This window comes from Eleutherodactylus coqui, chromosome 4 (assembly GCF_035609145.1).
Source record: "Eleutherodactylus coqui strain aEleCoq1 chromosome 4, aEleCoq1.hap1, whole genome shotgun sequence".
In the NCBI taxonomy this organism is placed as follows: Eukaryota; Metazoa; Chordata; class Amphibia; order Anura; family Eleutherodactylidae; genus Eleutherodactylus; species Eleutherodactylus coqui.
In genome coordinates this window covers 95,912,258-95,936,284 of record NC_089840.1, presented here as the reverse complement: position 1 = coordinate 95,936,284, position 24,027 = coordinate 95,912,258, and the positions used below count along the sequence as shown (strand labels likewise).

Below are 24,027 nucleotides of genomic sequence, written 5' to 3'. Positions count from 1 at the left end.
CAAATTACTTCATTCAACAATTTCTTAGCCATAGTTTTGGAATTGTATTTATTTTATTTTACAAGCCATGCCTATAGTTAACATGGGAAGAAGTCTATGCAAAACAAAAAAAATCTCCAAAACACCTACCTTTAGTAGCTGTATGCAGTAAATCTGCAATTACCGAAACATATGCTCTGGCCTTGTAGCAACAGTAAGGAGGTACTCTGACCAATCGGCCTGGATTGTGACGGGCGCATGCCATGATGTCCTGTGCAAACTGGGTCACAGCAGTGTTGAACCCTTGGGTAAGTCACGCAGAAGGCACTATACTACACATTACCTCCTTGGATTGATGGGTTAGCTCATCAACTCCAGCCTCAAAAGCATAGTCCCAGAAATTACCAATATTGGTTTCTGCTGTATAACCTGCTACAAAAAAACTCAAAATCTGCATTAGCAACTGGTTCATCTTTAACATGCTTTAATCCTGAGATTGTATGCATCCTGCAGGAGAACCAACCAGGTATATTGCTCTCCTTTCTTTTTAACTGGATACAGTGGAGTATTAACCCTTTACAATCCAATTTTGGATTCAAGGTTTCCTAGGGGGCTTTCGCTTTCTGCCAGTATACAATGGCGCCATCTGCTGGCTAGAGCCGGTACTGCAGTATGTGACATGCTGGAGTGGCCCCCGACAACAGATCGGCCAGTAATATGCAGTAAGAATACCCTGCCGGAAGTCTTCTAACATCGGAGCTGTACAGCCTTTAATCAGAATGTCTTCAGACGTCAGACAGTGGATTGGAAAGGGTTAAAAGGAGAAGTGTTTTTTTATTGCGCTGGCTTGTAGTAAGGCATTAATTGTTACTTCAATGGCTGCCTCTTGTGTGGGGCTCAGGGGCTGCTGAGCTGTGCGAGGAAGCACAGCTCTTTCTTTCAGCTTGACCAAGTCAGGTGGGACCTGAAGCTTCACAATTTTTGTCTTGCGTGTCACCCATAGCGTCTGTGGGACCTGAGTAAGCTGGGCTATATCTGCAGGGGGTATGCACTTATTAGCTTTTTCCAAGAAGACAAAAGCTTTTAACAAGCAAATTAACTGTTCATCCACCTCAGAGCCGAGGGTAACAGTACCATCGGGTGAGAAGTGGATAATGGATAGTGTCGCTAACTAGGAATTGTATTAGAATCTTATATGTCATTATCTGCATTAGGAATAGAACTTTAAACAAAATTTTTAAGACTCCTACTTAACTTTACTTTATTGCAGACCATTATGGTCTTGAGATTCAATGCCATGGTCTGCCCCTGCCGCCCCTGCCCCCCATCCCCTTCCTTTTCCAAATTTAGCCCTTGCTTGGTGGATTTCTAAGGACTTCATGGGAAATTTGCATGGACATGCTCCACTATTTCCACACTTACTGGTGAGCATGACTCACACACTGACTGCTGCCTGTTCTGAGTCTCTGTGCGAGAGCCGGAGCTGAGTAGGAGGAGCAGTATATAAACTCAGCTATGCAAGATTGCACAGAGACTTAGCACATCAGGGTAAATGGCAGCCAGAGTTCATGAATGTAACCTTTTCAGCAGCCGGAGTTTTAGTAGCCTGGATCTAAAGAAGGCATCTGGTGGCAACCGCTTCATCTAGTTGGAGTGATGCGCCCTTTGGGGTCGCATAGGTTGCACACCTCAAAGGCAGACCCTGTCTAGTGGTAGTAGCGGCAGACGCAAGCCAGGGTTGTCCATTACTTCCATCTGCTGTGAATTACCAAGCCTACACAATCACAGATATCCTATCCTGTCTATTGTTTAAAACGGTGCCGCTGCTAATGCAACTACTTCTACCACCACCCTGCTGTTTCTACTACTAGGACCGCACAACCACAGATCAACCAGATGATCCCAAAAAGGAGATACTTTTACGGGCTTTTTATTTGCAAGAGAGCCATTTTTTCATCCCTTTCCAGGCACAAAACATGTTGCTACTCCCAAAATGGGATAATTTTTAGACCACTCGGAAAAAGTCATTGTTTCGTCCACCAATGTGTTTGGGCCACCAAAAAGGGTTGATTTCTGGATGATTTTAACTTTTAAAAAGCAAAAAATCTCCACTAGTGGAGGATGTGTGAATAGCAATACAGTCGATCCACTGATTGTTGATTTATTTCATGAGCCACTCAGTCTATCAAGTTTCCTAACATTTGGTAGGTTCATATGTCTTATTTCTTAGATGGCTTCCAATAATCACATGATGTTATAAAAACAAGGGTTTTGTCGTAAGGGTTTCCAACTAAGATCTCCAAAGTGCAATGCAGAATTCATCCCATGAGTCCTGCTACGTTGTGGTCTTCCTTATCACACCAGCAGAAGGGAAATGTCCCACAACATGGCTGTAACCAGGGCCTCCAAAGATTATTGAAGAAAGAGAACTGCTGAGGAACCACACTGATTGTCTTCTGATGTTCTGTCACTGCCATCTTTATTCTGCTTAGTACGCTCTTATATTGTGGGTCTACTCGAGCGTCCAGAGGCTTGGATTCTGAAGGATCAGCTAATAATTCAAATAATAATGGTGGATCATGGTGATCGACATGGTCTCCTTCACAACCACAGACCTTCGTATTATAACAACCGATTGCACCCTCTGGGAAAAAGACTGGAGTCATATAATGAGCTTTCCAAATAGCGCCACCTAGGAAAACGAAATGCAAATACAACATTTAATTTTGTATATAAGATGTTTGGCAAATGCACGATGTAGTACGCATGATGTAGATCTACATGTCTGCAGTACGCTCTAAAATACATTGAAGATTTTGGGATAGAGCTACAATCACAAGGCAGGCTAATGCACTACGGATGGTGCTTTGGCAGTTCTGGCCATCCGCAGCAGCTTATCAGCCGATCTACAATGAATGAATTATCTTAAAAAATCCCTTTAAGACTGGCCTTTCAGGGAGGGGTATTCAGGAGGAGGACCACTGACTTATTTTTATGTAAGATGCTAAAAATTTAAAGGGTTGTCTTGATGATAGACTACCATTATATTTTCACAATTGCACAAGATGCAGTTGCAGACATAATAATTACTCCTATTAATTTTATCTACCATTACCAACATATGTACTAGGGATCCACAAAAAATGCTTTCATGTCAATTCTCCTCAGTGCTGTTCACGGACTCATTTACCAAGCGGGGAGACGGTAAGACCAGGGCTACACCATGACTTTTGGCTACAACAGGGGTTGCACAGCCAAAGGTTGCTGTATTTCCCAGCAAACATCTACTTGCATTGAGGTCACTGGTGGTGTGGTGTGAGTTGTAGGTTATAAAAAATTCTTGGTGAATTTATTGCAACTTGCGGCAACATCAATTGCTGATTCGCATTGCAGCCCCTTTGACTTTAATATGAGTTTAAGTTTTTGGAACTACACATTGATCTGAGGTTGCACAAACTCTGTCTCGGCGAAAAGGCACTGTGTGCGTCAGAAATTATTCACATAATATTTTGGGTGCGTTGAAACCCGAAAAACCTGTCGGAACATTGGGAGATCATACAAACAGCACAGTGCTAGCCACATTAAAACCATCCAATGGATTCAAACACATAGCACAGTGAATAGGAAGCCAAGTACTTACTCTCTTTTTGATGCCAACGGACTGCATGTAGTTGAGTCCCACAATAATGAAAAAGAAACTCATGTTCTGAGTGAAGTGCTTCTCTTGTGAGTAGCGGCATCAGATTCCTTCCATCAATTATTCTAATGTAACAGAAACAAGTACAATAAATGCCCATAGATATTTACTTTAATTATGCCTGATGTTTTCTCCAGCTGTGTTGGCAAAACAAGCTCATACAGACAGTTTCAGTGCTGTCACATTTTATGTTCCGGCTAGGACCTTCAAAAAGGTCACATTACTGTCTGTTCTAACTTTATTGCTATCGACTGACAGGACCTGAACAACCTGCTAATTGCCTGTAGGGCTAGGTAAAAAAGAGAGGCCCCATTTCCGCACTCCATGGTGTGGCACAATAAGCTATGAGAGAAAGATGGAGCTCGTTGGATAGATACTGTTAAAAGCTCAAGAGGGAGAGTCTTTGGTGAGCGATTTACCAGATCTGAACTGAGTGGGAGAAAAAAATGTCAGCCGATGAGAACAGTTGATGCCACCTTTAGGAGTCCTTTGAGAGGACTGAGACTGCATCCCCAGGCAATGCACACTATTGTCTGAGGGTTTGAGAATGACATTAAGGACCTATCCGAGTGTGACAGCAATTGAGAGACTAGAGAAATCAATGGAAGAAGCTTATAGAAACAAACTTCGGTGATGCGTTTCATGAGTAACGTTTTCGCCCAACATCCTGAATGCTTCACCCAGAGGGTGACCTTTACGATACAGTTCTCAGCCAAAAATACTGTGATTGCATATTGGTTTGTGGGTAAAGACTATTGTTAAGTGAAACAGCCCATACCTGTCTAAAAGCTGGAGGTTGTGTTGGGTATTGCACGGTGGTGACAGATGGTGACGGAGGCAGAAAACCTTTTTTTAGAAAAATAAGTTTACTAACATGCAGTATTACGTCACTCCATGGGAGGGCACTGGTACTTCAAAACATTACATGCTTTTTAACAGGAAGTCACACATAACGTACTCAAACTTAATCTTTAACTGAGTTTCACACTTATTCCATATATCTATATTTCTACATCAGGGGTCCACTTTGACAAGACATGGCACTTCGTATTCTCTTGTAACTAAAAATCTTCATAGTAGTTCTCTATACTCAACATCGTATTCTGTAATATTTCTCAAAGGTGTGCGGCATGACTAACATTGTGGCCTCATGCACCATAGGTGCCAGAGTACGTTGAATGACTGAGCAGAATGCAGTACATCACTTTCATCTACTGTAACTTCTCCTTCGTGTGTAGTGTAGTGTGGGCGGACTACAATACCCAGAGAGGTTGTCAAAATTGGGATTATTTAGTTTTGACAAAAGAAGGCTGAGGGTCGACCTAATAACTATGTATAAATAAATCTGGGGACAATACAGAGATCTCTCCCATCATCTGTTTATACCCAGGACTCTGACTGTAACAAGGGGGCGCCCTCTACGTCTAGAGAAAAGAAGGTTTCATCACCAACATAGAAGGGGGTTCTTTGCTGTAAGAGGAGTGAGACTAAGGAACTCTCTGCCTGAGAACGTGGTGATACCAAATTCCATAAAAAAGTTAAAGAGGGGCCTGGACGTTTGTCTTAAGCGATACAATATTGTATGTTGTAATCATTAATAACTTCAAAAGGGTTGTTGATCCAGGGATTATTTCAATTGCCAGATTGGAGTCAGGAAGAATTTTTTTTCCCCTTAAATGGGGAAAATTGGCTTCTAAATCAGTGAGGTATGTTTGTTTTCCTCTGGATCAACATTGTGAGTAAATAGGCTGAACTGGATGGACCAATGTCTTTTTTCGTCTTTACATATTTTGTTACTATTAGAGATGAGCGAACATACTCGTCCGAGCTTGATGCTCGTTCGAGTATTCGGGTACTCGAGATGCTCGTTACTTGAGACGAGCACCACGCGGTGTTCGAGTCAATTCCATTTTCTTCCCTGAGAAATTTGCGCCCTTTTCTGGCCAATAGAAACACAGGGAAGGCATTACAACTTCCTCCTGTAAAGTTCCAGCCCTATCCCACCCCCCTGCAGTGAGTGGCTGGGGAGATCAGGTGACACCCGAGTATTTAAATCTGCCCCGCCCGCCGCTCGCCACAGATGCACGCTGAGAGACATTAGGGAAAGTGCCGTCCTGCTGTAGCTGCTATAGGGAGAGTGTTAGGCTGTTATCTTCGTCTTCAAGAACCCCAACGGTCCTTCTTAGGGCCACATCTGACCGTGTGCAGTACTGTTGAGGCTGCTTTTAGCAGTTTTGCACAATTTTTTTTTTTTTGTATATCGGGCGTGCAGACCATAGCGTCCTCAGTCTGCAGTGATTTTACAGAGTACAGGGGCAGTACTGCTGAGGCAGGGACAGTGGTACAGGGAAAGAGATATACTGGCTATATAGGCAGTGGGGTTTTTCAAAAAAATTGGAAAAAAAAATCTTTGGGCTGCCTTTGACCGTGTTCAGTTTACTGCGTGTCTGCTGGGGGTAGTAGTCGCTCAATATTACCCAGCTAGGTGTTACTGCAGCCTTGCGCATAATTTTTTCTGGCTGCACTGTGCTTTCAATAACCACAGTCATCCTCCAACAGGGAAATCCATATACAGGCTATATAGGCAGTGGGCTTTTTCCCAAAAATTGGAAAAAAATACTATATTTAGGCTGCCTGTGACCGTCTTCAGTTTACTGCATGTGTGCTGGGGGTAGTAGTTGCTCATTATTACCCAGCTAAGCGTTACAGCAGGCTTGCGCATAATTGTTTCTTGGCTCTGCTGTGTCCGTTACATGATCGCCGTCATCCCGCCAGAGGGAGAGAGTATACATATATACGCTGCATACGGTGTCGGTTTGGTTTTTCACCTCACCATTTTGAAAAATTGAAGCAAAATACTTAAGGCCTACCACTGGCCTTTGGCCACTTGACTGCTTCTGCCCTGTGAATTCCAGTAGCTCAGTCATACGCACCTAGGTCTGACTACAGGCTTGCGCATAATTGTTTCCTGGCTCCAGGCTACTATTACTGAAATGTAATGCGGTTGGGCAGCATGTTACCCAGGAGAAGTGGCAGCGGAGTGTCATGCAGGCAGTGATTGTGCTTTGTTGGAGGTAGTGTGGTGCTTATCTAAGGTATACATTGCTAATGAGGGTTTTTCAGAAGTAAAAATTGTTGGGGGGGGCCCACTCTTGCCGATATTGTGACTTAATAGTGGGACCTGGGAACCTGAGATGCAGCCCAACATGTAGCCCCTCGCCTGCCCTATCCGTTTCTGTGTCGTTCCCATCACTTTCTTGAATTTCCCAGATTTTCACCAATGAAAACCTTAGCGAGCATCGGCGATATACAAAAATGCTCGAATCGCCCATTGACTTCAATGGGGTTCGTTACTCGAAACGAACCCTCGAGCATCGCGGGAAGTTTGACTCGAGTAACGAGCACCTGAGCATTTTGGTGCTCGCTCATCTCTAGTTACTATGTTTATTTGGGCAATTAGAGGTGATGGGAGATGGCACATTAGTGGGCAGCCCAGGGGATGAATATTTTATCCGATAATCCCAGGATGTATTACATTTCTCTATAGTATTGAGATAGACTGCCAACATTATGTTCATAAAAGAATCGAAATTGAGTATGTTACACAAACCTTAAGAGGGGAGAGGAGGACTTCTAGATTCTAGCAATAACAAGTCTAGCAGCTAATATAATGTGACCTATTATTGAACGTAGTGTATCTGATAGATCCAATAAGCCAACAAAACAAAGAGCACGAGCTGGAGGGGAAGACACTGCATCGTTAGTTATTTTAGCAACAAAAATCAAATGTGGCTATCCAGAAATTATTGACCAAAGGGATGACCACAAAACATGCAATAAATTTCCAGGCAAGCCATAGCTTGTCCAGCACAGGGGGGAACAGAAAGGGTTAATTATTTTAAAATCTGAGAGGGTGTCTTATATCAGAGCAATAAAAATATGTGTGCTGTTTTCCAATGACAGCGCCCTTAGAGATTTTTTTGGAAATTGAGTGACTTGATCGATACCTAAATTAAGTATTTGGGACTCAGAAACATTAACTTTTAGAGATGAGCGAGTATACTCGCTAAGGCCAACTACTCGAGCAATCCTCCCGCTCGTCTGTAAAGATTCGGGGGCCGGCGGGGGGCGGGGAGGAACGGAGGGGAGATCTCTCTCTCCCTCTCTCCCTCACCTGTCATTCGGCCGGCAGCCGAACCTTTAGAGACGAGCGGGAGGATACTCGGCTAAGGCACTACTCGCTGGAGTAGTTAGCCTGAGCGAGTATACTCACTCATCTCTATTAACTTTATAATATGAGACCTTACTGAAGGTGGAAACTAAATATTTCCATGGCAGTCTTACCCTGCAGAATTACTATATGTTTCAAAAGTACAAAAATACAATATTCACATTACCGAAAAGAAGGTGGCAGATAGAAGAAGGAATGGCTGCAGGATACAAAATTTTTTTTTCGGATATGCACAAGTCTACACAGGAGTCTTAGAAAGCATATAGTAAATTTGCAGTGAAGATTATTTGCCAAGCTGCTTTATCCCATGATGAAATTGCAGGATGTTGTTCAAATTCTGTACTGATGACAGAGTTTGTACAGTAGTGAATGTGCACTTGTTAGTAACTGGCACTGGGGCATTGTGGGAGATGTAGTTTTTGTAATCCCTGGCTGCCAAGTTAAATAATAGCGTGGTGATCGAAAGCTGGCTGGAAAGTAGGTTGTGAAGGTCAGCAAAAAACGTACAGAAGTTCAGTTTGGAATAATGTTACTACATAGAAAGGTTAGAGAAAGTTTGAAAATTTTTCACAGTCTCCGGAATATCCCTTTAAGCATTTCCTATGGCAGAGCTTAATAGGTTGTTGGTAAAAGTACAATATACTGTAATACAGAAAAATCCAAGTTTAGTTTCCCTATAGGAACTTAAAAAATAGTAGAAATAAGTTTAATAAAGTTTTTAGGTTAAAAAAAAAGTTAAACATTAAAAGTTCAAAAAATAAACATCAAGGCCATAAATGATTCCTGCACATTTGCATGGCAGAAAGAATCTACATAGCGGCCCAGTGGGAAGCCTCCATAACACAAACCTGTCTTTAGGCAATTCACCACCCCCCAGGTGGACCACGGTCGGATAAATATCCATTAAACTTGTGGGTTCATCAATTTTTACATCAGAAGGAATAATGCCAGGCCACCGGACTATCCCTGGCACTCGGATACCGCCTTCCCAGCCAGCCATGCCTTTACCTCCTGGAATTTTATATCATTAGAGCATATTGTATATATTGAGTTTAATACATTAAATGATGTTCAGCGTTTATGACTGATTTTAAAGAAAAATTGAAAGTATATATGAATAATCAAATTGTGCCCTGTGCTTCTACAGCTCTGGCTACTTTTTACTCTGGAAAATAGTCTTCCAGGCAATATGGAGTAAAGGCCCATTTAGACACAACGATTATCGCTCAAAATTCGCTCAAAAGCCATCTTTTGAGTGATAACCGCGGCGTCTAAACACGTGTCCATCGTGGACTTTTCGTGTACTGTTCATTCATCGCTTTTTCTAGCATTCATCGCTCTTTTCTAGCAAGCTAGAAATGAGCGATGAGCCTTATCAGCGCTGCACGCTGATATCTCAATGAGCAATGCTGATAGCATTCTTTCAGCTGGTATCACGCTGGCAGTTTTCAGTGGGACACCAGCTGAAAGTGCCGAGAACAGAGCAGCTGTTTGCATATATCCCACCCTGCCTGCATTAACTCTTTATTAGCTAATTAGCTACTTAGAGTCATGCAAAGATGATCTCTCAAAACTGTCACTCAAACTGTAGTTTGAGCGATTTTTGAGCAATCATCTTGCAGTGTACATGGGCCCTTAGTCATATATAGCCTTTCTATTATGGTAATCTGATCACTAGCCAATTGGTGTCAAAGAGGCACAGCACATAACTCAGAGCTTCTGCCCCTGAAGTTCAGTGATCGGTGGGAGTCTTAGCATCCCTATCACCGCCAACAATGAAAATTTCTCAAGCCGTAATATGACCGTTTTTAATACAAATATAGCTTGTATGATATCGCTCTATGATCTCTATTCTCACCTCGATAAATTCCATTCCATCCTCCAGTTTGGAATTTTCCGTCTTTAACCTCTAAATGTCCTCCATGATCAGAGGCAAAATAGATCATTGTGTTGTTCTTTAGTCCTGCATTATCAATAGCATTAACGACTGAACCTGGAAAACAATACTCATTGTTCAGATTATGACCCAGTAAAGAATAAATTGGTTACACTGCACAGAAAGTGAGAACTCATATAAAACCATAAGCAACAAATGCATACATCTACCACAATAAATAAGACATTGTTCTATCCATCTTATTGCCAGCTGGAAGTTGAAAAAGCTTGGAAAACATGGATATTAGATTATGTGCAAGAAACAATGTGGCAATCATAACTCTTATGTTAAGGTCTATCCAACAAATTCCATACATGAATGAATATAACTCTCTATATATTATATATCTGATTGAGAAAGTATTGAATTATATTTCATGCAGTAGCATCCTGTGCATGATATTTGTGCCTTGTGCAGAGCTAGAAGTACGAGTGCATATTATAGCGAAATTGACTAACAGGGTCCCAGACGCTGAGCATGCAGCTTTGTCATAATTAACCTTTGTAATGTTTTACTAACAGAGAAATATCCCACATGCTATAGACATTGAGTTGTTGATTTTGTGGGGGATGCCACACTTTTAGCTCATTTACATGGTAAGATTTTTGCTCAGAATTTGAATTTGAGCGATAATTGTGCAATGCAAATGTAAATGCAAAAAATAAATAAATAAAATCACTCACTATTTGTTTGCAAGTCATTATCGCTGACTTACAGTCAGCATGAAAACAATTGCTGGATCTCTGGCTTCTCATTCCATGTAAATGCTCCCGACTCGGTGCTTCACATAGAAGGTGAAGCACTGAGCTAGAAGCCAATGAGAAGCCCGTGATCCAGCAGCGAGGTTTGTCTGTCTAAACACTCTGCACAAGTGCAAAAGACCTTAGCGATGACATCAGTGCTTGTGCAAAGCATTTAGCTGGCTGTTGTCCCATGAAAAAGGGCCATAAATAACCTCTTGCATTGGAACAATAAAACAAATGAGCTTGGAAACATCATGTTCGTGTTTCTCATTGTTCTCTTCTCTGATGCATCGAATGATAAATAGGCATACCTAAATGATAAGACTACGATACCCCTTGAGTATCACCTAAATTAAGTGATTACTTTAACATGATGCATACCACAACACTGTTTTTGCAAGTATTAATAGAAAATGATCCGAAGCGGAGCCCATACTGTAACTTTGTTGTTTTTTTTTTTTACAGAGGTACACAGAGGTTGCTCTCACTTATTCATACAAAATTTATTTTCTTTGCTGAAGTTTATGATCTGAAACTGCAATGCTCTTAACTTGATACATTTTATATTAATATAAGCATTGAACATGGAAGACTAAGAAAACTAATCATTTCATGATAATATAAAGTAATTATCTGATTTGTTCAAAATGGGTAAAATCAATATTTATATGTAAAAATAAACAACGTAACTTCTACCTCATAGGGTTTTTTTTGCCTTCCTCTGGATCAACATTACAGCATAATAGGCTGAACTGAATGGGTATGTGGGGTTTTTTTTGGCCTTACATACTATGTTGCTATGTTACTATGACTTACCAACCATAAAGTCCATTTCTTGCACATTATCCCCATAAAGCCCATGCTCACTTTTTCCTGTAAATGCTTTTGTGGTTATCAGTGGTACATGAACATGGAGAAAAGAGACGATGAGCAGAAAAGGGGTGTCCTTATTTCTTAAAATAAATAAAGAATTACAATATTTAAACTTAAGTAGAAGAAAAGATTAAAAAATCTAACCTCCAATTTTTACTAAAGAGTAAAAATAACATGATAATAATAATAATCCTAGGGGTTATACATGATAAGAATAACGTGGCCACTTTCTTGCAAAATGAGTGCCACACCTGTTCTCCATTGTGAACCACAGTTGTGGTTGTTTTTCAGGGAAGGGTTTATATTTAAAGCACTTCCCTGAAAACAATTAAGGGGTGCTGGGAGCTGGATTCTCTACCGCAGCTATCATCCGCGGGGATGAAGAACTCCTTTGAAGCATCTGTCACATCTGTGAAAGGTGCAGCAGGGAATTCTTTATTCTGCCTCATGTGACAGATGTTTTCTTCATCCCCGCGAGGGACACGGCAGCGGTGGACAGGTAAGTATATATATATGGGATGATTTTCAGGGAAGAGCTTATATTTAAAGCTCTTCGCTGAAAATCACTTCAGGGGTGCCAGCAGACCATTGCCTTCAAATGAGCAGCTGGTATTGAAGGCAACGCCATTGAAGGCAATGTGTGCAGGACCTCTGGTGCATGCATGTACTATCTTTACAGGCGCACACCGTGTAAAACTCGGAACACACATGTGAACACACAATAGGGAATGCAGTGGTTGTAATAGACGCGTGTTTTTGTGTGCACGTATGCACGCACATAAACACGCTCATGTGAAGGCACCCTTAGAATGTAGGGCCACAGATTTGTAGTGATGAATAACTGTGAGCGTGGCTGAATGGCTTTGATAGGCAATTGTTTCCTAAGTAAATTGTGGAGTTTACAGCTCCTGGACTCTATGGATATGATGTTCAGATATACAGCGCTGTACATAAGCGAGTTCAACCATCTTCGAAATCTGATGCATTCAGTAATTATAATTTAGAAGTAAGACATATGTTGAGTTCTGTTCTAGCAAGTCTAATTTATTCACTGTATATAAATGCTATCCTAAGGGGGAAGAGTACGACGAGAAGGCCATGGCCCCAGAGGAATTTCCTATATGAGATGTAGGAGTACTAAAGGTGTGGAGGAAATTAGATTTTATCAACAGCATCATGAATTCCCAAATATACTGAAAAGTATTGAAAGAGAAGGTCTTATCTCTATTTTCAATATGAAAAAGACCCCAGCTGCATTCACTCGTAACAGAAATGCCGTGGATGCTACTGAGTGCTGCTGATGATAATCAGCTGATGCGGAAGTGGGCTGCCTGTCACCGGGAAAAAGTTGGCGGCACTCAGTAGCAGCTGTCGGGTGACGGTGTGCGCTGCTCTCTTGGTGCTAGCAGTGAGTACTCAGCATTTGGAGGTTAGAGGAGCGCCGTTATGTGCAAGCTGAAATCATCTGCAGATCCGTGTCTGAATCCATTAAAAATTCCCACCAATGCTCCAGATACCATAGTGACACGGTTAATGATGTGGAAGTGCTGAGGATTTTACCAGATTTCCACTGTGGGAAATCTGCAGCATGTTCAATACATGTGATTATTTTCTGAGTTTTTTATTCTCAATGCAGCTGGAAACACCATTAAATAATAAACTAGACTAAACTCACCCGTCCCGGGACCCCACAGCTCTAGCGCTATACCTCCTTTATCTGTTTGTAGGCTGCAGTCAGTTGTTGGTAGGTTACAGGCTACTGCAGCCAATCATTTTGTTGCAGATTAAAAGCCAAGCTAACATACCTGTCAATGAAGTGCTGCAGCTCCCTCAGCATCTGAGTTGCCATTTCTTCGATATTCATTGGTTGCTCAATGATTTCATGATTTCTCATTATTATGCAGCTCCAGTATTGTATAAAACCGTACTTTAAGTACCATGTGATAAAAAATAAAATGACCAACAGTGCGCTGTAGAAAATGATTTTCCAGTTGATGGCGACCATATTACTGTATCTGGCAATCACTAACGTCATCACAGCAAAAGCCATAATCTGAGTAAGAAGTGTCAGTTGTGCTCGAAAAGAGACCTCAATTTCCAGCAACCCTCCAAGCTGGCACTCATTGATGAGGGTAAATGGCGTACCGTAGAAATAATGAAAGCCATGGTTAAGAGGATGATGACAATGATCATTAAGAGATTCACAATTCATCCCAAGATGCCATTTGCCTAATAATGAAAAGGTACGGCAAATAAATATATAAAAATAGAGAGTTTTAGCTCTATAGAGAAAGTAGGACAGTCTACAACATTACCTATGATTCCAGTAGAATAGCCTTGTTTCTGCAGTATTGAGGCAAACGTTGTCTCATTAGGGGGAAGTCCTCCAGGGGAACCAAGCCACTTTATAGCACGAGCTCCACCGCATGAGTCCATACCTAACATAACATTTCCGATTATAACTCATGTACAAATTAGCAGCCACTTGATGTAAAGTGCCCATAATTCCTACAGAAATGCCTATTGTAACACTTAAATGAAGTAACAGTGAAATTTCAGATGTTATTAAATGAGATGTCAAGGAAAAGGGAAAATATATTTTAACCACTCAAAGGGATTGTCCAGTTAACTACTACTGATAGGCTATCCTTAGGATAAGCCTTTAATTGTAGATCAGCAAGGGTCTGCCATAGAGATGAGCAAGTATACTCGCTAAAGGCAATTGCTCGAGCGAGCATTGCCTTTAGCGAGTACCTGCCCGCTTGAGACGAAAGGTTCGGGTGCCGGCGGCGGGCAGGGAGCTGCGGGGCGGATCGGAGGGGAGATCTCTCTCTCCCTCTCTCTCCCCCGCTCCCTCCTGCTGACAGCCGCTACTCACTGCTCCCCCGCGCCGGCACCCGAACCTTTCATTTTGGTCGGGCAGGTACTCGATAAAGGTAATGCTCGCTCGAGCAATTGCCTTTACCGAGTATACTCGCTCATCTCTAGTCTGCCACCTGGGACCCCCCACCAATCAACCATTTGTCAGGCCGGTGTGCTTGTGCACTGAGCTGATTTCTGCAGGAAGCAGTGTTGGGACTGTGGATGTGGAACCACTGTGTCAGCCTACTGGGTAGGTGAGGATCCAATCCAGCACGGCTGACAGCCAACCTCAGCATGGGAGGTAAGATACCAGATGAGCAGCCCAGTATATAGATGGAAACTAGGGAAGGTATCTTGTCCTGAACTGATAACCAGGAGAGGGATACCCCTGCCTACAAGCGGAACACTTGTCTCGATAAGGACGACTCCACAGTCTTCCTCTAGGCACTGACTTCCCCCTGGCGGCCCAGAACATCTATAAGACAAATGAATAAAGAAACAAAGAAGGAAGAAACGGACAAGGATAAACAGAGAAGCGGACAACAGGAACAATAGAGTACACGAACGAAGAACACAGAGCGCAAGCAGAATGCAAGGTAGCAAGGTAACTGCCGAAGCAGCGGCTGGACATAAGGTGAAGGGAACAAACTCTCATCAACACTGCAGCAAGGTCTGAAAAGCTTTATAGGGCGGTGATTGAAAAAGTTGCATTAGCTGAACAGGAGGTCTGAAGCTATTAACCCTAGGAGTGCTGGAAGAGAGTGAATATAAGCCCAGGGAACGAATAGAATTGGCGTACGACCATATTTGCCTGAGACAGAAGCAGAAGATTATGTCTGAACAGTGCACCTAACAAGCAGATAGCTCTGTTCCCACTATAGTGACCAGATATGGTATTGCACACAAAGTTCCCATTGATGTGAATAGGAAGTTTACTTGTAATACCTAGCCTAACCACTGCAATGGGAAAAGACCTGTCTACTTCCTGCAGAAATCAGCTCAGTACGAGAACACTCTAGCCCAGAGAACAGCTGACCAGTGTGGGTCCTGGGCTGGAGAACTTCAATGATCTACTTACTGCTCATGGCCTAATTTAAGGATAGACCATCAACGATTTACAACTGGACAGCCCCTTTAATAGATTTAATAAATAGTGTGGGACAGTGCCTGTGTAGGAACGAGCAAATTTTCACGCAGTCGATTTTGGGCATGTAAAAATAAGAAAGTTGACCTACCTGGCGCCCACGGGGAAAGCTCTGAAAAGGGACCCTACCTACCCGTTAGCACTGGAATCCCTGTCCACTGCGATGCTTCTGGGTGTCTTACAACCCTTAGGACATCCAAATGTGGGAATGTTGCTAGAGATTAGGAAACCTACACCTGGGTGTGTGTGGGTGGTATATAGTAGAAATATATACAGTATACAGTATATACAGAAGAAAAATGAAATCTCAGCGCTTGGGATTCTATTTGTGGTTGAATATGGAATAGAATACTCAGACAAAAGAATGTTCCAATATATATATATATATATATATATATATATATATATATATATATATATTAGAGATGAGCGAGCGTACTCGGAAAAGCACTACTCACTCGAGTAATTTGCTTTATCCGAGTATTGCTGTGCTCGGGTCTGAAGATTCGGGTGCCTCTGCGGCTGACAGGTGAGTCGCAGCGGGGAGCAGGGGAGAGCGAGCGGGAGAGAGGGAGAGAAAGATCTTACCTCCGTTCCTCCCCACTCTCCCCTGCAGCTCCCCGCTCCGTGCCGGCACCCGAATCTTCAGACCCGAGCACAGCGATACTCGGGTAAAGCAAATTACTCGAGCGAGTAGTGCTTTTCCGAGTACGCTCGCTCATCTCTAATATATATATATATATATATATATATATATATATATATATATATATATATACACATATATACATATATATATATATATATATATATATATATAATTATTATTTTTTAATTATTATTATTACAAAAAAATAACATAAAAAGTCTGACCAATAAGTCATGTATACAAATGCTAGTGGAACCACACATCACACAGTTCCGACCAGAAGATCTGTGCTTGATAAAGGGACATGTTTTAGCCCTGTAACGCATTGCACTAGCATTTGTATACCTGACTTACTGGTCAAATTTTTATCTTTTTTTTTGGTGATAATATATATGTATACTCGTGTGTATATATATATATATATATATATATATATATATATATATTCATTCGAACATTCTTTTGCCGGGGTGTTATATTCCATATTCAACCACAAATAGAATTCTTACAAGCGCAGAAATTTTCTTTTTCTTCTGTTCTTCTCTACTTTAATAGATTTAGGCATAATTGTTATTTAATATTTATATGAAACATAAGGCTTTATATCCATATCATCTTTATGCTATTCCTCCTTATAAGCTTTTTTATGGAGAGACTAAGGCCGCCTGCAGATGGCCAGGTCGAATCCCGCTGCGAGAATTCATGCAGCTGGATGCGGACCCGTGCCCCTGCACAGCCCTGCAGCTTACCTGCTCCCGGCGTCTCCTCTCTGTGCTGTGTGCCGCCCAGCTGGCGCATGCGCAAAGAGGAGCCGGCCCGTCACCACTGACATTTCTGTGCTGGCCTCTGCGAGACCTGCACAGAAATAGAACATGCCGCAATTTGTTTTCCACGTGTGTTTTCACGCGGAGAAATCACGGCCGTCTGCCTAGGATTGCGTTATCTAATGCAATCCTATGCAGGTGGGCACGGGCGGAAATCCTGCGGGAAATCACGCCGTGGAATTTCCGCCCGTGTGCAGGGGGCCTAAAGGAGGCTAAAATATAGTAGCACTCTTTTACTGCAGCATTTTGAGATAATGTACATGATTTACTACCATGACAGTGCTAGCTAGCTCAAATAATATAATTGATAAAATCCTTTATTTACTGTATCATTAAAATCAAATTCAGAATAGTATATATAAAATTATGACTATGAAGTAATTAAGCCAATGAGAGGTTTCAGTCAGCGCTCATTCTCCTGGCATTGGCGCTCACATTCTGAGCATCATGGTGCCAGGAGTTCAGGAATGTGATGTTGAAGCCTTTCATTGGCTGCAGCGATCACCTGATTTCCTGTGTCATCAGTCACAACAATCACTGGGACCACAGCGGGCTGCACTGCTGGATCTTGTTATCCACAGAGGGGTAAGTATAGTTGACTTCATTATTTTAATACATGATGTACTACTGAATCGCAGTTGTGCAGTAATCGGACAACACATTAAATATTAATGTTTGAATACTGAGATTTGCGAAGAAGTCCATGTCCTGCAGAGCTGAAATCTGGTGTAAAACCTTCCAAAGCACCTGATTTAGCTATGCGGCAAATCTGATACCAATTAGTCCAGTAGTTTGGCCGTTACGTTTGTATTCCAATTTTTCCCAATGTTTATTTCCAATTTTTTGCAAATATGTCAAGAACGGTAGGTCCTAGAGAGCTGAAGCCCTGTCTAAACCTTTTCCTATGTGGAAAATTTGGTGCAAAGTTGTTGGGCCATGCAAAAACAACAGACATCAGAATTTATACATATAAAGATCAACACTCAGATATCTTAAAAGTGTAAGCAGCAGCTGAAAGGGGGTTTCCAGGGAAATACTATTGATGACATCTTTAGGATGATCAGCTGGCATTCACCACTCAGTACCCCAGCTGATCAGGCATGAGCTGTCAGTACCACAATACACAGGGTTTGGGAGTGGAAGCTGCTGCTCTGCCCCCTGTGTAGTGGCTGGTGCTTGCAACTGCAGGTGCAGCTCCCATTGACAGCTGCACCTGCATTTACAAGTGCTGGCTACTACACAGGGCATCCTTTAAACCTGTTTTACCAATGGGGAACATGAGCACTAAAAGGACAAAAGGAGGCATGAATTCTAAATATGGCCCTGTAAGGGTTATCATCAGTGTTTTTCCATTGCATGGCAGATAAACCTCATGCATTATCTAAACTCCAGACTCATTTAGATGCACCCTAAAGAGTTTAATGACAAGTTGAGGTTTCCAATACTGGCATGATGTAGGATGTTATCATGAAGAGCGTCTCGCTGTATTTACACGGTCATTATCCCACATAAGGATAACTGTAGAGTAGATGATATTTACTTACCAGACCTAAGAGCGTACCGTCCTGTCATAAAAGCAGCTCTGCTTGGTGTACATAATGGTGCAGCTGCAATGTGTTGGGTTAGTTTAACTCCATCATTTGCAAGTTTGTCAATATTAGGTGTCCTATAAAAAAGAAGAAAAATGTAGTTTGTTTTTTTTTAGCTTATTTTATAAATGGTTTCCATGAAAACAAAAATCTTCCTCACTGGGGCAAAAACTCTGCATATAAGGGCCCATTTACACGTCCGCAGGCGCTTTATGTGCACCCGCTGGCGCTGTAAAAACACCTAAACTTCAAAGGGCCCAGCACATATACGCTGAGACCACAATGCCATGGGGCCTGGGGAGACATTCCTCCTTCCCTCCCCCTCACTGGCTCACCTCCTCTCTCCTCCCCTCCGTCCATTTGCACTGGGAGGGGGCTAGAAGGGGCGGAGCTAAATTCACACCCCCTCCCAGCCCCTTGTTCGTAGCCAGCAATGGGAGGGATGGAGCTTAGTTCCGCCACCATACCTGCTCCTCCCATTGCAAACAGCAGCAAGAGACGGAGAGGAGAAGAGAATGAAGAGGGAGTTTAGCAGTCACGCTGCTAGACTCCCTCCCACCTCCCTTCTCCGGCAGATCGCATAGGCTCCCATAGAAATTTATGCGCTTTTACGCTGCGGAAATACGCACCTGTGCATTGATGAATTGTAAGCCAATGCATTAGAGGAGCAGCGTATATTGGCCGGGTTTTTACACCCGTGTGAATAAGCCCTAAAATAGAAGTACCAAAGTTCTGTACGTCTTCCTATAATGATGGAATCCATAATTTTAGTACCATATACGATGCTTACAGTAACATAACCACCATAAAACAAGGCTGTGCATACAGTCCTCGAGAAACAATCATTCAGTACAGCTCCTTTTGTTCTCCATAGAGCTCCACCCCCCACCCCCCCCGTTACACAGTGTGAAGTGATAAAATTACAGCTGTCTATAGCCATCACTAGGATAAGCTGATGACTCAGTTCCATACTGCTGTATTACTAATTTTAATGTAGGCAGTCAGCTCCACAGCGTCCTCCTGTGGTGGCAGATATAGAGCTTTCTATGAAGAAATCACAGGTCTAACAAAAAGAATCAGATAGTGAACACTTACTTCATGTGAGAGTTGAAGCCATTGTTATAGATGATATATGTGACCTGTCCAGAACACTTCATTATAAGCTTAATTTCTTTTACCATTTTTTTTTTAAAGTCACACAATAATAGTGCTTAAATTATATTTTAAACGTGTAAATGTACCTTATTGTGGTATTTCCATAGCATCCAATATCTCCAATGCCAAGATCATCAGCAAGCATTAACACAAAGTTGGGTTTAGGGTTTGATGCCCTTATTAGTGCGTCACCGGCTAAATGTAAGATAACCAGAAAAATCCTAAAACAGACAAAATCACAGAAAATACATGGAATTATATAACAAGTACATGGCAGAGATCATGTTAGTACAAGTTCCAGATGCTCCCAGAAGATCATTTTCATCTTACATAGTACATAGGAATTACACTAGTTACATAATATTCGTAGCCACTCACAGACACAGCAGAACTGATGTTAGATCCAGTAGAGGGAACAGATGTCATTGCGGGGCACCTACAGTCATCCACATCTCCTTCAGTATTGATCTACCATGTATATGTGAGTTGTATTAAACTCTGGAGAGCTTCCTGGGCAAACATTTGTTTGTTCTGCTACTTTTTGTCTTGGAAGGAGGATACAGAGAATGGCTAGGTGTAGACTAGTGTATTTTTGGGTCATGTGCTGTCCGTGTAATTCCACGTACAACACCTGGCCCCACTATAGTCTATGAGGTTATACACATGGACATGATGGTCCGTGTGAAAAAACTCCTGACAGGTCCTATTCCTGACCATTTCACAGAAGAGACATACCAATGCATGTGAATGTACTGGGTCTGTATATATCGGATGGCGCATGGGCTGGTGCAACTTGAAGTTATGACTAGTATGTACCTTGCCTTAAGGGGGTTGTCCCACGTCTAGCTGTTTAGCTGAAGAAAGCAGAGAGCTTTGTACACAGTGTGCAGTGGCTCAGTTTGTACAGCAGGCTGAGTGAATGGGACTTAGTAAATGTACAACCCCTCTAAGTTAAGAAAATTAGCATAATGCGCCTTGTACTTCCCAAATTAAAAAGTTCCATATAGTGGCAAAATAATACCATCATAATGAGCGAAAATGATATCACAATATCATAATGCATTTCACTAGTACCAGCAAAGGGGCTATAGTAAAAGACACAGGGTAGTTGCTCCATTTTCTAGCCCTGATATTCCAAAAGTCAATCTGATCAGTCTAAAAGTTAATTTCCGAATTAGTTTTCCTTGTTGTCTTTAACAAATACAGTTCAAATGCCAGATAAGACTGTTGGAAGTGTAGGGTCAGCAGTGAGAAGTGATGGGTCTGTGACAGGATGTGATTTTTTGTCCTTTGGATAAGCTGGACATTGACTCACATCATCTTGCACTTTGGTCGCTAAGAACATTAAGTAGTCTTCCAGTAAAGTATTATGTTGGTCTGAATGATAAAGACTAATGGATATGTTGTATTACATTTGTTGTATTATGTTTTCTCTCAAAACTCCCCTTTGACTATTCAACTCATCTTAATATCTCTTAGCTGCAAAGGTGGATGTATGATAGACCAGTGTTCCTCAACTCCATTCCTCAAGTTCTTCCAACAGGTCGTGATCTGAGGATATCCTACAGAGGGATCACCTGTGGCGATTTCTGAAGGGTTCACCTGAACAATACTAAGGAAATCCTGAAAACATGATCTGTTGGGGTACTTGACTGAACGCTGCTATAGAAGCTTCCAACTGGTATGTGAAGAGACCAAAAACCAGATGTTAATACCAACTTTTGCTTCAAATGATCAAAAGACGGTAATTTGAGAACAAGCCCTGGAGCTTTTTGGTTGCATTGTGGATTTTGCTATGTTTTGTGTACCCCACTAGTAAAGTGAACGGTATGACTGATTGATGACAGGGGGCACAGCAGTAATTTTGTTGCTGTTTTTATTGTTCTCCTCTTAACTTCACTCTATTACAGTATGTATGTCCAATAAAGCATTAAAGGGGTTGTCCAGTGAAAGCAGAATCCACACCCCGACCTGCAGTATTGGTTCCAGAACTTCCAACCCAGTTCTGACATTGGGCTACATGGTATGCACTCTGCCTTTGTCTGTCAAGTCATTGGAGGGGGCTGTCTTAGTTATCAAGGTGGACAGAACAATAAGCCACCTCTGATGACGTGACAGCACAGACAAAGAGCATATTACATGACCTGGAGTCGGAACCGGATCAGAAGTGTGGTTCCAACACTGCAGGTCTGGGTATTGGATTTTGCCTCCCCGGAAACCCCTTTAACTTATACTTTGAGACTGCTTCAAAAATGACATAACTTAACCATGACACCTTTATAAGAAGCAAAATGATACGGTAGTAGTGAAACGAAACAGTGCCCATGCTTCCCTTTTTTATTAATGCCCCACATAGCTGCAGAATCAGATTTGTCATACGAAATCTCTCACTGTGATATAATAATTAGAGATGAGTGAACGTACTCGGTAAGGGCGATTTTGCAATCGAGCACCGCGATTTTCGAGTACTTCACTACTCGGGCGAAAAGTACTCGGGTGCGCCGGGGGGCAGGGGGAGGCGCGGCGCAGCGGGGGGTAGCAGCGGGGAATAGGGGGGAGCCCTCTCTCTCTCCCTCTACCCCCCACTCCCCGCTGCAACCCCCCACTCACCCACGGCGCACCCGAGTACTTTTCACCCGAGTAGTGAAGTACTCGAAAATCGCGGTGCTCGATTGCGAAATCGCCTTACCGAGTACGTTCGCTCATCTCTAATAATAATATATGAGTCATCTTACATAGGTCTGACAATTAACCTATTATATTACCTCATTCAGACAGGTGTTTTGTACCCGTGTATAACTGTATGCTAGGAAAGTCTGGGTGTTACATGTGCAATACCGAGCTGCATTGTACCATAGATCTGTATGGTGGTGTATACTCGTTTCACTACAACTACGGGGTGATCAAGTCATGAAAATGCTATGCGGTATGAGGGCCACTACTTCCAGGAGGTTGAGAGGGTGACGGTGTCTAACAGCACTTGTAAAAGGTGTAATATTATCTTTGCTATGGAGCATCCCATTTACTGTGTACGTCCTTGTTGCTATAGCTATACAACTTGCAAAGAGCACCTGCAACAAGTTGGCAGAAGTAACTTGAGTGGTTTTTCCTAACTCAGGTCTAGTAACGGTGGTGGCTACTCTGCTTAAGACGATGACCCATGCAGCAGACGGATTACACAGGCCTGATTGATGATAACAGTTGTAACAGTTCAACGTGATGCCAGTGCCTCTGAGTATAATGTAATTGATAAAAAAATAAAGAGTCCAGACCAAAGAGCATTGTAAAACTGGAGGCACACAGTTTTTACTGATTCTTGCAACTTGACAGATTAATAGTTACAGCGTAGTGTTAGCCAAAAGTAGAACACTTCAACAATGCTTCTTACAGGAATGAAACAACACTTTATAATTCCTGAAAACTCTCTTTCTTTCTTTCTTTCTCGTGGAACATAAGTCTACTAGGCTAAGTTATCTGGGTACTGAACTGAGCAGTTGTTTGTGAAGGAATGAAGGAACTACTGTGGGCTTGACAAAGGGCACACTGACTGTTCACTGCTCTTGGGCGGATTAAACTCATAGTTGGATTGACTATTCTCCATCCTGCTTCTGCCAGGTCTGCCCTGTCTCTGGTTCCTCCAGGCAGGGTTGAAATAGAGTCCGCTCTCCCTTAGAGGCTGTTGGGTGACGTTGCTCCCTGACTCACCACTGTACCCAGCATTGCTCTGTCTTGCCCCGCTCCTCCACACATGCCCCTTCCTATCTTCCTTACGTTTCTCCTCCTTCTTACTTTTTCTTTTCTCCTTCTCTTATCACCCCCGAGCTGTCTTTTATATTCTCACTCCAACAACCAATCCTAGGCTAGGGAACTCTCTTTAGGCTAGGAACCAATCCCAACCCAGGTTGGAGTGATTGACAGACAGAAGAAGGAATTCTGCAAACTCATGCAGAGACAGACAAAACAGGCATAGGCATTAATTGTTAAAGGGGTTGTCTCGCGAAATCAAGTGGGGTTATACACTTCTGTATGGCCATATTAATGCACTTTGTAATATACATCGTGCATTAATTATGAGCCATACAGAAGTTATTCACTTACCTGCTCCGTTGCTAGTGTCCTCGTCTCCATGGTTCCGTCTAAATTCGCTGGCGGCTTGCTTTTTTAGACGCGCTTGCGCAGTCCGGTCTTCTGCTCTGACCGCTCGCCGCTACAGCTCTTCTGCGCATGCGCAGACGAGCTGTATCTTCTCGGGAGCGCGCTGGAGCGGCCATTCTGCTACCATCCTCTTAGAGGAAGGTGCAGAGCCGCCCAGCCGTGTCGAGAAGACACCCAGCAGAGCCGCCCA

General features: G+C 42.4%; 1 protein-coding gene across 6 annotated transcripts in view; it reads right to left on the bottom strand.

The window, feature by feature from the left end:
* Positions 1-1,893: 1,893 nt before the first annotated feature.
* The window catches only part of LOC136625583 (arylsulfatase D-like), a 126,780-nt gene continuing 104,646 nt past the window's right edge, over positions 1,894-24,027 (bottom strand). For all 6 annotated transcript variants that reach the window (XM_066599894.1, XM_066599896.1, XM_066599895.1 and 3 more), the window contains 9 exons: positions 19,769-19,903; positions 18,483-18,604; positions 13,775-13,897; positions 13,265-13,688; positions 11,403-11,539; positions 9,766-9,900; positions 8,756-8,918; positions 3,620-3,741; positions 1,894-2,671 (listed from right to left, as the gene is read on the bottom strand). In XM_066599894.1, the coding sequence (XP_066455991.1) occupies positions 2,298-2,671; positions 3,620-3,741; positions 8,756-8,918; positions 9,766-9,900; positions 11,403-11,539; positions 13,265-13,688; positions 13,775-13,897; positions 18,483-18,604; positions 19,769-19,903 (1,735 nt within the window). In that variant the 3' untranslated portion in view covers positions 1,894-2,297. The remainder of the gene's footprint in view (positions 2,672-3,619; positions 3,742-8,755; positions 8,919-9,765; positions 9,901-11,402; positions 11,540-13,264; positions 13,689-13,774; positions 13,898-18,482; positions 18,605-19,768; positions 19,904-24,027) is intronic.